Below are 13,371 nucleotides of genomic sequence, written 5' to 3' on the forward strand. Positions count from 1 at the left end.
ATTTTATGAAGAAAAATAATTATCCTTAGAAACAAATATGCAAACAAACAACCCACAAATAAATGCATCAAGTTAAATATTACAAAACTCCACCTAAAGGTAAATTAAAAAAATAAACACACCACTTCCAAGTCACTGCTGAGGGTTCCCACATCCAGAATTGGGAACATACATTAGTAGAGATTGCAGGTTAACTATTGTACCCATTTTTCAAAACATGAGGCCAGGCTAAAAGTCATGCAATTAAACTGTGTAACTTTAATGAGTTTGTTAGGATGCTCTGTAGATCATAGGTTACTAGTACATTGCAATAACTTTTGAGAGATATGATGCAGGTAATTAATGAGCTTTTAAAGTATCTCTCTCCTTTGGTCACAGTTGCTGTTTCTTTCAAGTACATGTTCACTTTTCTTTCTTTTAATATTTATCTCATCAGCTGCATCCCTTCCCACAGAAAGGCTGGCGGGTTGGCATTGTACTATTCTTTTAAAGCATCCTTCTCAAACTTGTATGCCTATTGGAATTACATGGGAAAATAAACATTGGATTCTTGGGTCCTACTCCCAATGGATTTTGGCTTAATTGGTCCTAGGTATGAGGCTTGTAAAAGCTCCCCACATGATTCTAACATACAGCCAAGGTTGAGAACAATTGTCTTGTAAGCTGTTAAATTCATGGCTCTGCTGGACTTAGTCCACCATTTCTTGTATCCTTAGGCTCTTTGACTTTAAGAACCTATTGATTGTTTTCCTCACTACCTCTTCCTTTCATGTACTGCAAGCTGAAAAGGCAGGCTTGGGAAGAGTGGCTGAATTATTCCCCTAACTAACTTCCAGAAGAAACTGGAAGAAGTCCAGTAAAAACAAGTATTGGCCAAATATATCAAGCTTCTGGAATGTGCAACCTCTTGTGCCAGAAAAACTCAGAAAACAGAAATCCAGCTCTGCCACCTGCTTGCTCTCTATAAGCTTGGGAAAGTTGCTTGCCCTTTCTGAGTCTAATGTCTTCATGTATAAAAATTGGAAAATGTGCTTCCTAAGGCTTTACATGATGATTATTCAAAGTGTCTAAAATAGTGCCCTGTGTGTAGCAGACACTCAGTAATGGTAGCAACTTAAAGGAATAGAAAAATAATTAAAGTCTGTACAATAATTATGCTCCAGATTAATAATAACTGCCATTTATTGTGCCAATTTAGCCAATTCTTTATCTACCGAACAAATATTTATGCCCACTGCTAGACACTATGGGTGCAGTAATGATTAAAATGAACATGATTCTTCTGCTTTCACTTATCTTTCCATGATTCCTGTCTTGATGCATCTTACAGCTTAGCTAAGTGTGTTGCCTATCCCTCCAGTTGATTTCAAGCATTCCAGAGGTTGGATTTGCTAGGGGGATGATTCACCTAGCAAAATGACTTTCAATTCATCTTTTTTTTTTCTATGCAGTATTTTTTTAAATTAAAGTTAATAGATCTCAAGGAATGTTTCATTAAAAAACATAAAAAATCAAAAAGCATAAGAGGTTCCCATATAACCCACTCCCCACCCCCCACCACATTATTTTTGTAAATTGTATTTTTTTGAAGATATATACATCACAAATCAATTCATCTTTACAGCAACTAATCAGGGATGTGCTACATCGTGAAAAGAAACTTGCACTTAGAAGGTAGGCAGATGTTTCTCAGAGTCCGTGTAACAGTAGAGAAGGACGGGAATGTATGGCAACCCTTATGAGAACTTCAAAGGGAGTATCTCTAAACACCAAATTGCATTTTCCCACTCAATCTGGGCAATTTTATTAGCAGTGGTGTTCCTCTTTGGGTTCTTGGAAGCTATGGAAGCAGCATTCCTTTCCCCCTCCCCCAACTCACCCACTGGAACCTGCTGTGCCTGCTATCCTGTGTAGCTTTCTATGTATCTTAAGTTCTGTGACTTACCTACATAATGGGAATTTGTATCCTTTGCTTAAGCCTGCTGTCATCTCTCAATCAATCACTGTCACTCCTGTGACAGTGGTGCTTCTCCTTTCAGCAATGTTAAGTGCTGGTGTTATTGGCTGTATTATATATATATGATACTCAAATAACTTGACCAAGGCCCTTGAGCTGGCAAATGGCAAGCTGAGATTCAAAGTCAAATCTTTCTGATTCCACAGCTCATGCTCTTCCTCTCCTCTGCTTTCAGTGGACAAGCCAAAGATGACTGTGTGCTTTGGAAATCTCAAATTATGACTGGAGAATTAATCTTAAAAACCAAACAGGGAGAATTAAAAGGAGTAGATGGAAGCAGAAGACAATGAGGTGTTAAGAGAGGATGTGGGGAAATAGAAACACTCAATCATTGTTGGTGGGAATATAAAATGGAGCAGCTGCTGTGGAAGAGCTTGGCAGTTTCTTGGAAAGTTAAATATAGAATTACCATTCGATCTGGCAACCCTACTTCTAGGTATATACCCATAAGAATTGAAAGCAGGACTTGAATACATATATGCACGCCAATATTCATAATGACCTTATTCACAGTTGTCAAAAGATGGAAGCAACCCAAGTGTTCGTCAACAGATGAATGGATAAAAAAATTTGTGATATACACATACACATAGATAAATATACACACAATGGAATATTATTCATCTGTAAAAAGGAATGAAGTTCTGATACATGTGACAACATGGACATCATAATGAATGAAATAAGCCAGACACCAAAGGACAAATATTGCATGATATCACTGATACAAAATAATTCAAATAAGTAAATTCATAGTCAGAAACTAGAATACAGGTTACCAGGGCTGGGTAGGGATGAGAATAGGGAGTTAATGCTTAAATTGTACAGTTTCTGTTTGTATTGATCAAAATGTTTTGGTAATCAATGGTAGTGATGGTAGCACAGCATTTGGTATCAACACCACTGAAATATATTTGAATGTGATTAAAAAGGAAAATTTTAGGTTGTACTTATTTTACTAGAATAATTTTTTTAAAAGCCCGTAAGACTGTTCAACACAAAGAGTGAACCATATTATAAACAATGGATATAGTTAGTAGTACAATTATGAAAATATTCTTCCATTAATTATAACAAATGTACCGCCCTAATGAAAGGTGTTAATAATAGAGTGGTATATGGGAGCTCCATATCTCATAAATGATTTTTCTGTAAACAGCTCCTCTAATGAAAAATATTTAAAAAGGGAGGAATAAGAAGAGCAGATGGAAGTAGAAGACAATGAGGTAACTGCATGTAATCTAATCTTGGCCTCTGGACCTCTTGTGAAATTATATGTAAGAGACTGGAATCCAATAAAGAATTGTGTCCAGTTTGCGTCATTATCCACCAAACCTGACGATACTTAACTTAATGACATTTCATAGATTAAAGGCTTCATGCTTCAGATTCCCATCTATTCATAGCCGCAGCTGCAACTCTTTTGTCAGACCAAGAATATAATAAGTATGGCTAAAAGTGCAATAGTAGCACTTTGTAGATGGTATAGGATCCTTGCTAACACAGATAATCTTTTGCCCACCGGCAAGATATTAAAGAACATTTTTTCTGATGATGGAGCATGTGAGTGAGGGCATACGCATAGGTACGATAATGGGCTTGTACATGCACATGTATCACTGGGCCATTGTGCAAATGCTCAGGGCTCATGCAGAAGGAGGGATAATTTAAGCAGTCTTGTTTTGTTTTGAGTTGGGTTAGCATTTTCAAGCTCATAGTGATTGCCTTCTCTGCTTTCTATTCACAACAGGGGTTTCTGTAGCCATGTTTATATTAATGAAAATATGACCCCAACTCCACCCCAACTCCATCTGCTTAGACCAGACAGGGCTAACTCTATTCTCTTTCATGGTAGTCTACAATTTCCCCCAATTCCTTACCTGTCTTCTATTTATATCCTTAGCCATGTGAATTTATGGTTTCTCCACCAGAGACAGAGTATATTTTCTCTCCCTATTGATGTTGAACTCAACTATGTGACTTGCCAAGGGAATGTCAGAGGATGCAACCTGAGCAAAGGTTTTAAACATGCAATTGAAGTTGGGGTTGTCCTCTTGAACTCCTAGGCTTTGTCCATAAGAAGAATATGACTCAGGTAGCTGCCTGTCCAAGGATGGTGAGACAGGTAGAGCAGACCTGGACACAACCTGCAACTAAGAGTCAAGCCCAGTCAAAGCCTGGCAACATCGGTCAAACTTTGGTTAACCCACAGACACAGGAACAAGAGACAAATGCTTATGCTTGTATATCTCAGAGCTTTGGGGTGGTTTATTATGCAGAGAAATTGTGGTGACAGATGACTGATATATCGCTCCTTAAAACTGACATCTCAACTGGGAGACAAAAAAACTGTCCACTGGGTGCTGGGGTATTAAATGACAGTAGTTGCATGGAACAACCCTGAACTTAGATCCTCAGAACTACTCCCTGGTTTCCACACAAGGGATTCCTCCTTGGATTCCATAAGATAACCCTAGAATCCTTTAAAAAAATTCCTTTCTGTTTTTTAAGTTAGAGGTTTCTTCCTTAAACTAGAATTAATTACTGTTATTTGCAACTAAAAGAACCTAAACTTACAGAGAACATGTTTAATTGATTAAAATGTTATAAGGAAAATGAGCTCAAAACTCCTCTTTGAAAGTTTGCCAGAGGCGTGGTCAATCCTCTTGATAGTAATGAAATTGGGTGCCTCTCTTGCCGAGGTTCTGCAAGCTGGCTTTAGTGTGAGGCTGTTGCATAGGCTGTTACTAACCTTTGGGACCAGGCAGCATAGGACCTTGCATTCAGAGCATATTCCAATTCAAAGCGACTCCGTAAAGCGGCCACATGGCTCCGGCCAGGGCCTCCCCGGCTCACAAGGCAATCAGAAGAAGAGGAAGGTGAGAGAGAACCGCTGCTGTTACTTGATGCAGGAGACATCAGCTGAGAGAAGGAGGAGCCGCTTTAATTTTTTAATAAAGTCACAGGCTTAAAGACAGAATAAAATTTGGACCTATTTTGCCTTTCTATTCTAGGAGTCCTCATATTTTAATTTCAATTAATCTTGGTTTGCTTCTAGCTTTCCCTTTCAATCTCTGATGGCAACAGCTGGCTAGCTTAATTTACTTTTTGACCTGGTTCTGTGGTGAGAGCTGGCCCATTGAAACTTGTGCTCATCTTTTAGAAAGCACAGTAGGCATAAATCAAGTTCATGAAATAGATTATTATTCAATGATCAATAACTTCTTCATATTCTTCACTATGGTAATAAGATCCATGACAGAATTCCTTTAAAATGTTACTTAAAATTATTCCGTTTATGTGAATATATTAATATATTATGTGAATATATATATATACATTTTATGTATATAAATCTTGCATACAATGGATTTACATACTTTTCCAAGAATACAACCATTTTGTCAAATGAAATATGCCTTAATGCATGGCATCTGAGGGGACTAGATAGAGTTGTTGAGAAAGATAAAATTGTTACAAATAGTTTAAAAATACTTAGAAAAATAGAAGACTTTGGGAAGAAAAGGAGAAAGAGAAGAGGAAAAATAGAAGAGTAGCTTTCATTGCATTTTTTGACAACTTTGCTACTTATATACTCTTTATCATTCTACATAAATTCAAATAAGAACATTTTTTTAATGTATTTATTTATATCTCCCCCCTCCTTCCATTGTCTGCTGTCTGTGTCCATTTGCTGTATGTTCTCTTGTGTCTGCTTGTATTCTCATTAGGCGGTTCTGGGAACCAATCCTGGGACCTTCCAGAGTGGAAGAGAGGTGATCATTCTCTAGTGCCACCTCAGCTCCATGGTCTGCTGTGTCTCTTGTTATCTCTCCTCTGTGTCTCTTTTTGTTGTGTCATCGTGCTGTGCCAGCTTTCCGCATGGGCTAGCACTCCTGCATGGGACAGCCCTCTGCATGGGCCAGCTCATCACACAGTCCAGCTTGCTTTCATCAGGAGGCCCTGGGTAACAAACCCTGGACCTTCTATATGGTAGATGGGAGCCCAATTGCTTGAGCCACATCTGCTTCCCCGTTAATGTTTTTGATATAAGAATTTCATTAGATATGTTGACAGTAGACATCAGTTTGATAGGGACATATAGAAGAATTTATACAGATTTCTAGGCTCTTTATAGTAGCCAGGACATGGCTAATTAGACCTCCTAGAATGACATAATGCCAGTTGTAGAAAGGAGTCAAACTAGTATTTCTGTGGCATCCTTTTCAAGTCAGCTCCAGTGGCAGGGAATTCATTGTTTCAAGAATTTGCTTATTTATCTTAGGATAGCTGTGACCATTAGAAAGTTCTTCCTCAAATAAACTCAATCTATAGCACCTCATTTCCATTCATTGGCCCATAGAGAACAAGTCCAATCCCTTTGCCACATGATAGTTCTTCAGATATCTGGAAAGAGGTGTTGGATTCACCCTAATTCTCTCTCTCTCTTTTTTTTTCTAGGAGGTACTGGGGATTGAACCCGGTACCTTGTACATGGGAAGCAGGCACTCAACCACTGAGCTACTCCTGTTTCCCATAAATTTCTTTCTCCTCTTTGGAATAAGCATCCTTAGTTCTCTAATTTGTTCTCATATGGCCTGGTTTTCAACCTATCACCATTCTGATCTCTTTTCCTTAATATGTGTGTTCCATTTTTTAATTTTCACTTTGAAAGTATCTGAGACACAACTGAGCACTATTTTGTTTGGCCATCTCAGAACAGATAGGAATGATCACATCCTTTATTTTGTAGCAACCTTAGTTTTTGCCAGTCACTTCATTTTCTAATTCACACTGAGCTTATTATCCATTAATAATCACAGTGTTCCTAAACCAGGTCTCTACCATTTGATACTTCCACCACTGTTTCCTTGGTCATGGTGCAGGCATTATATTTATTCCTATTAAAGTCCTTCTTTGTTAAACATGTCCTATCACTTCATCCTCCAAGATAGGTAGAATACTACTTATCAAATATTTGTTGTCCCTCTTAACTTTATATCTGCAAATGTACTGAGAAGTGTCCTCTTACTGCTGGCAAAAGTCACATAATATAAAGTTGAAGAGGAGAGAGAATAGAGCCTTAGGGAATTGCACAAATCAAGCCCCTTCAGGCAAACACAGGTCCGTAAATCAGCTGCAATCCTGCCCAGCAACCCTTTATCTAACAGGATTTACCCCCAGGCTAGTGTTGAGCACCAGTACAAAGGTTCAAAGTGAGAGGCTACAGAGGCTCAAGCTCCTCTCAACACCCAAGACCTGTGTCAGATGTTCCTATTAAGATAGGTGCTACTGAAGTCCCCTCAAATTTACACTGTCTCTCCACTTTCATTAATTTTAGGACAAAAGAGACGGGAAATTAAATTTTGTGTCTAAAGATTGAAGCTTTCTTCTGCACAAAAGGCTTCCTTCTTAGAGATTCCGGTGGAGTCATGAGACAGAGCCATTCACAGGAACTCTCAGTAACAGACCTGGGACACTTTTCCAATAGCCTAGGTTCCAGTGACTCTTAATTCAGATTTTTTAAGGAAAGGAAAGTTCCCATGGTCCACTTTTGGATTAGGTTGTGCAATCCCAGCAATCCCAGGTCGATGCAGTCCGTTCCCTCCTCCCCCTCCCCCCCAATTTACTCTTTCCCATGCAGATGTATATGTGAGCCTACATGTGCAATTCCCATCTCCTTCCTCCTGTAGCACTCATATGCATTTGGGAATATATTATTTTTGAATCGGTTCTCATGTTTTTATTCCTTGCCTGTTTTCAAATGCTATCTCCTAACCAGGTGTATAGCAAATTAAAGCAATTATAGAGAAAATTAAAGCAAACAGCTCCTTGATATTAAGAGAAGAAAATTCCATTAGCCTGATTACCAACATATATCACTTTATGAAACATATGTGTGGTGTGAAAGCCATGCCTCCCAATTCATTTATGCACTATATTAGTAATGATATTTCTCTTTCTTATTGAATATAAGTGGGCAATTGCTTAAGTATAATATAAGTGTGCAGTAGCTTAAGTTTCAATGTATGTAGAGACTTTTCTGTAGAAAACAACTGACAATTACCTTCTAATACAGTTGCTATACTATTGTTTTTATATATCATTTTTAAAATCTGGGCATGACTGTCCATTTGCCTACCTGATTATTTGTAGTAAAGGTTCACATTCACTCTGAATTTGTCTTTGCTCCTGTAGATGTAGCTAACTCTGCCCTGTGCTAGGAGCTTAATGAAGGGCAAATATGAATGGAGTTACAGCCTTACACTTACTTTCTTTCCACAAGAACCATCTTTCCTACATGCCCCCAAACCTTTGTATATTCAGGGTTTTTTAATGGACATATTTCAGAAGCTCAGGTTCTTACCTCAATGTTGCAGAGACACTCTTCTAACTTTGTAACAACTTCAGAAAATTCAGGCCTTCCCTATAAATAAAGGAAAGACATTTATTTTTTCCTAAAAATAAAAGGACAGCAACTCTCTTTGGATTTTAAAATGTGACTATTTGCATTTGTAAAGACCGAGATTAACAATAAAGTATATTTTTATTTAAAATACTCTTGTATTGAAGTGTTAATTGAATGTTCATTTGCTGTTCATAGATGAATTTTGAGTCTCTCTCTGATAAGAGTTTTAAGTCCGAATTCACAACTACATTCAGATAATGAAATAGGGCAAAAGCTTTAATTAGCTTTGCATGTTTTTAAATGGCAGCTGTTCCTCCTCAAAATGAAAGAATAAAAGTGAATACTATTAACTATCTCGGTGCCTCATAATATACTACACAATATGTCTGTAGGAAAAGAGTGGCTAAAACTAATTTTATAATTAACTTCACTCTTGAAAAGATCATCTCAGATTCAAAACTAAGATCAAGATAGAAATCTCCTGACTGTGCCCTATTTCAGGGTTTAAGATAAGCTTTTTTATCTTCAAAATTGCCATTAAAGATATTGTCCATTATGAGCCTCCCTGTCAGAATAGTTTGTTTAAACAAACATTTATTGCATTCTGCTTACATTCTAAGCTTTGTTCTTCTAGTTGTCAGGGAATATTAACAAGTGATTATGGATTTATGGGAAAATTTCTTGGAATTTTAGAAAATGACTCTTTTGACGAAACTTTATACCTCCTTTGTCAAATGCTAAGGATTATATAACCTTTCCTCTCTGAAATTTTCACTGACAGGTAGTGGAGAGCCTAATTTAAAATTTGAAACAGAAACCAACTAGTTTAGATTCTTAGTAGAATAATTTCCCCCTAATACCTCCTCAGAGCCTCTCAAGTTGATGCTATTTTCTCTCCCACACTACTCCTTTTACCTCTAGGTTGGTGGAGGTGAACTTGGTGAAGAAGGTCTGTGTCTTTCAGTCTGTCATTGTTACTTCCAAATGGTTCCTCCTCTAAAACCACGAGCTTCTCAGGCTGTTCACAGAGTCACTCACCCTCCTTCTTTGAAGGTACTAATTAGCTCACTGTCCTATGCTCCAGCACTGCTCTTAGGCTTTTATTATCCATGCATCTGCAAAAACCTGGCCTCTCAGGTCCTTCATCTGTCCTCCGCAATAATCTTTGTCCTTCTCCTTTGCTTAGTTACTTAGCCACGTGGTTATACACAAGGCCCTGTTACCCAAGTGCCTGAAGCAATTTCCAAGCTCTCAATTTCCACCAGACCACTCTCCTTTCTTTCTAGCTCACTCCCACTAGAACCTTGAATCCAACAATCTTAGAGACTTCTGGAGTCTCTAAATCTTAGAGACGCTGATGGACTTAAAAACAACTTTTATTATGAATATTTTCAAATATGCCCTAAGGCAGAAGAGAATAAATAGTACAAGGAGCTCCATGTGTATGCCTCACTCAGCCTTAGAAACCATGTTTCTTTTCTGATGTTCTCTCTCTCCAGCATCATCTTCCCTATTCTGTGTGTATGCTCACTTCCCCCAGCTTAGATCTCACTGGCAGTCAAAATCACACTCCCGTCCATCCAGCCTCAATTCGCTTATCCTGTCTTAAATTTGTACTCTCCTGGAAAAATTTCAACCAAAAAATCCCTCTTACCTGGTTGGTCTCACTTCAAAATCATGATCCTCTGACCTCAGGTGGGCCCTCAGTATTGTCTAGAAATTCTATTCCTTATTTCTAACTCAGTCACTCTCTCATACTTCAGATGGCTATTTTGCACCTTCTTCTCTTTCCTCAAACCTCTCCCTTTACTACTACATTGACCCATACCGTGGTCTAAACCACATAACCTGCCTTCCTTCCTCTTTGTATGGATGGACTTTTCCTGATTTTATCTAAGGCCAACTTATTCACTTTCGTGCTATACCTCATCCCCTCCAATCTACTCAAGAACATTGCTCCAATAATAATTCTCCCTTCTATTTTTTGCATCATAAATGTTTCTGTCTATTAGATAATTCCCATCAGCATGCAAACATGCCATAAATTCTCCCATCTTAAAAACAAACAACAAACTAGACCAAAATAGTACTCTTTATTCTTCTTCCTTAAGTTACTACCCCATTTTTCTGTTCCCCTTTACAGTAAAATTGCTCTAAATCTGCTCCCTCCAATTCCACTTCTTCCATTTGCTCTCCACTCCCATCCCATCGGGCTTTCTTCTATAACACTGCTATAATTATTCTTCTCAAGGATTCAAAGATCTCCTCATTGCTCATTTCACTTGACATAGGACTAAATACAAGTAATCATTCCTTTGTCTTTGAAACATTCTTCAGATGATTTGGAGGTTACCACTTTCTCACTGAAAATTTATACCTTAAGCCCAGTATTCTCCCTGAACTCCAAACTGATATATGCAATTGCTTACGTTAATAGACTTCCCTATTTCAGTAAATGGCAACTCCATTCTTCCGCTCACAGAGTCAAAAAAACCGTGTGATGATTTTGACATCGCTATTTGTCGTACTCTTACATCAATGCAAGCAAATCAAACTGTTTCTACTGGTAAAATGGATCCAGATTCTGAATGGCCAGGTAGATTACATTGGATCAACCCTCTCAGAGATAACAACCATAAACTCTGGACAAAATGTAAAAGACAGCTATCCAAAGGCACTGGAAATAGAGAAAAGCAGGTAGATCCTGGAGGGCAGTGAAGACTTGGAAGAGAGGAAGGACAAAGGGGTAAGTTTCCAATTTTTACAGCATTTAGCCTCAGAGCATTTACAGCTGTTGCGCTTAAGTGAAGGACTAAAATTCTAATGGAAAGCTTGCAAGTTTGTTGGCTTGAAAAACCAAGGGACAAAATTTGAGGGCAACCAGAGTACATTAACCTTCTTTCATTATGTAACAAATTACCAAAAATTTACTGGCTTAAAACAACACCTATTTATATATCACAGTTTCCATGGGCTGGGAGTCCCAAAATGGGTTCCTTGCCACATGGTCCCCAAAGGCAATTCCCAACGTGGTTGTTTGCTTTCTTCCAGGCCAGTAAGAACATGTTTCTCAGACTTCTTTCTCTGCCACTAGCCAGAGAAAGCACTGCTTTTAAAAGGCTCGCCTGATTAGGCTAGGCCCTCCAAGGATAATCTTCTTTTAACCATATAATGTGATGATGATGATGATGGTAGTGACTTAGCATCATATTCACAGATTCTGCCCATACTCAAGGGGAGGAGATTGAGCACAGCATGCGCACCAGTTGGCAGGAATCCTGCTTACTGTACTGCGGCCCCAGAAAGTGAGAAGCGATTCTGGAAGGAAGGGAGTCTGAGAGAGGGAGTTCCAGCCTCTGTATAAAGGCTCTGCCTAAATCTGGCTGAGCCCTGAACCACACATGCACAGGGCAGACTCTACACAAACCAGCTAAGCCTAAAAGAATGAACTGAGGGCAGCGGACTTGGCCCAGTGGTTAGAGCGCCCGTTTACCACATGGGAGGTCCGAGGTTCAAACCCCGGGCCTACTTGACCCGTGTGGAGCTGGCCCATGCACAGTGCTGATACGCGCAAGGAGTGCCCTGCCACGCAGGGGTGTCCCCGCGTAGGGGAGCCCCATGTGCAAGGAGTGTGCCCTATGAGGAGAGCCGCCCAGTGTGAAAGGAAGTGCAGCCTGCCCGGGAATGGTGCCGCACACACGGAGAGCTGACACAAGATGACGCAACAACAACAACAACAAAAAGAAACAGATTCCCGTGCTGCTGACAACAGAAGTGGACAAAGAAGACGCAGCAAATAGAAACAGAGAACAGACAACTGGGGTGGGGGGAGAAGGGGAGAGAAATAAATAAATAAATAAATATTTTTTAAAAAAAGAATGAACTGAGACTGGATCTGCTGCCCAATGCAGACCATTATTCTTACTGTTTTCTTAGACTGGAATTATCTCTCATTCTTTTCTACAGAGATCCTCTGAACTCTTCAGGGCCAACTCCTATTTACTTCTGTATACCTACCACAATCCAGTGCACCTGACAGGTTTCTTGTGCTCGAATTTGTTAAATTAATTTGCATTGTTATAATAAAAAATTATCTAGGATCTGATTATCTCACATCCTTGTACAAGTCACTATTATCTCTTGCTTGTATTATTATAATTGCCTTCTAATTAATTTTGCTGCTTCTGCTTCTTGCCTACTTACAGTATATTCCCAACACAGTAGCCAAAGTATCATTTAAAAATGTACTTCAGGTCAAGTAATCCCACTCTAAAAACTTCCAATAACTTTTCATCTTATTTGGATTAAAAAAAATCAACATCCTTGCATTCATTTGCAAGCAGGGACATGCAAACTTGTCCCTGCTTTTCTCTGACTGTCTCCTCCTCCTGCTCATTGGTTTCTGACCTTCTCATGCTTTTTTCACATGCCGAGCACACCATAACTCAGGACCTGTGCATTGCTCTTCTTTCCACCTGGACTGACCAGCATTTTTCTTTTTCCAGGTCTTTGTTCAAATGTTACTTTTCCAGAGAAGTTTGCCTTGACTACCATGTTTAAAGTCCCCAGGCTATTGTTATCTAGTTCCTTTATTGCTTTATTTATTCCATAGCACTTATCACCAGGTGACTTAATATATATTTTAATATTTGTTTATAGTTAATCTTCTTTCATAGAATATGCTCTCCTTGAGGGGAGGAATTTGTTTTTGTTTTTGTTCGCTGCTCTATCACGAGTGCCTTGGGCAATACTGGGTATGAAGAAAGTGCTTAACAAATACTCATTGAGCAAATGATAGAATTAATGATTTTATGTTCTCTTTACATTTTATTTTCTTCTCAAACTATCTTATTGAATGGGTAGGGGGTTTATTATAATCTTCTTCAAGTACTTTTATGAAATAAATCAGAGAATACATCATGAATGAATGGCCTTTTTATGAACA

The 13,371-nt window shown here is 38.7% G+C and overlaps 1 protein-coding gene across 2 annotated transcripts in view; it reads right to left on the reverse strand.

The window, feature by feature from the left end:
• The window catches only part of TNNI3K (TNNI3 interacting kinase), a 423,099-nt gene that overhangs the window by 49,729 nt on the left and 359,999 nt on the right, over positions 1–13,371 (reverse strand). For both annotated transcript variants that reach the window (XM_058303361.2, XM_058303360.2), the window contains 2 exons: positions 8,385–8,444; positions 4,770–4,939 (listed from right to left, as the gene is read on the reverse strand). In XM_058303361.2, coding sequence (XP_058159344.1) covers positions 4,770–4,939; positions 8,385–8,444 — 230 coding nt within the window. The remainder of the gene's footprint in view (positions 1–4,769; positions 4,940–8,384; positions 8,445–13,371) is intronic.

The sequence above is a fragment of the Dasypus novemcinctus genome, chromosome 9 (assembly GCF_030445035.2).
Source record: "Dasypus novemcinctus isolate mDasNov1 chromosome 9, mDasNov1.1.hap2, whole genome shotgun sequence".
NCBI classification, from domain to species: Eukaryota; Metazoa; Chordata; class Mammalia; order Cingulata; family Dasypodidae; genus Dasypus; species Dasypus novemcinctus.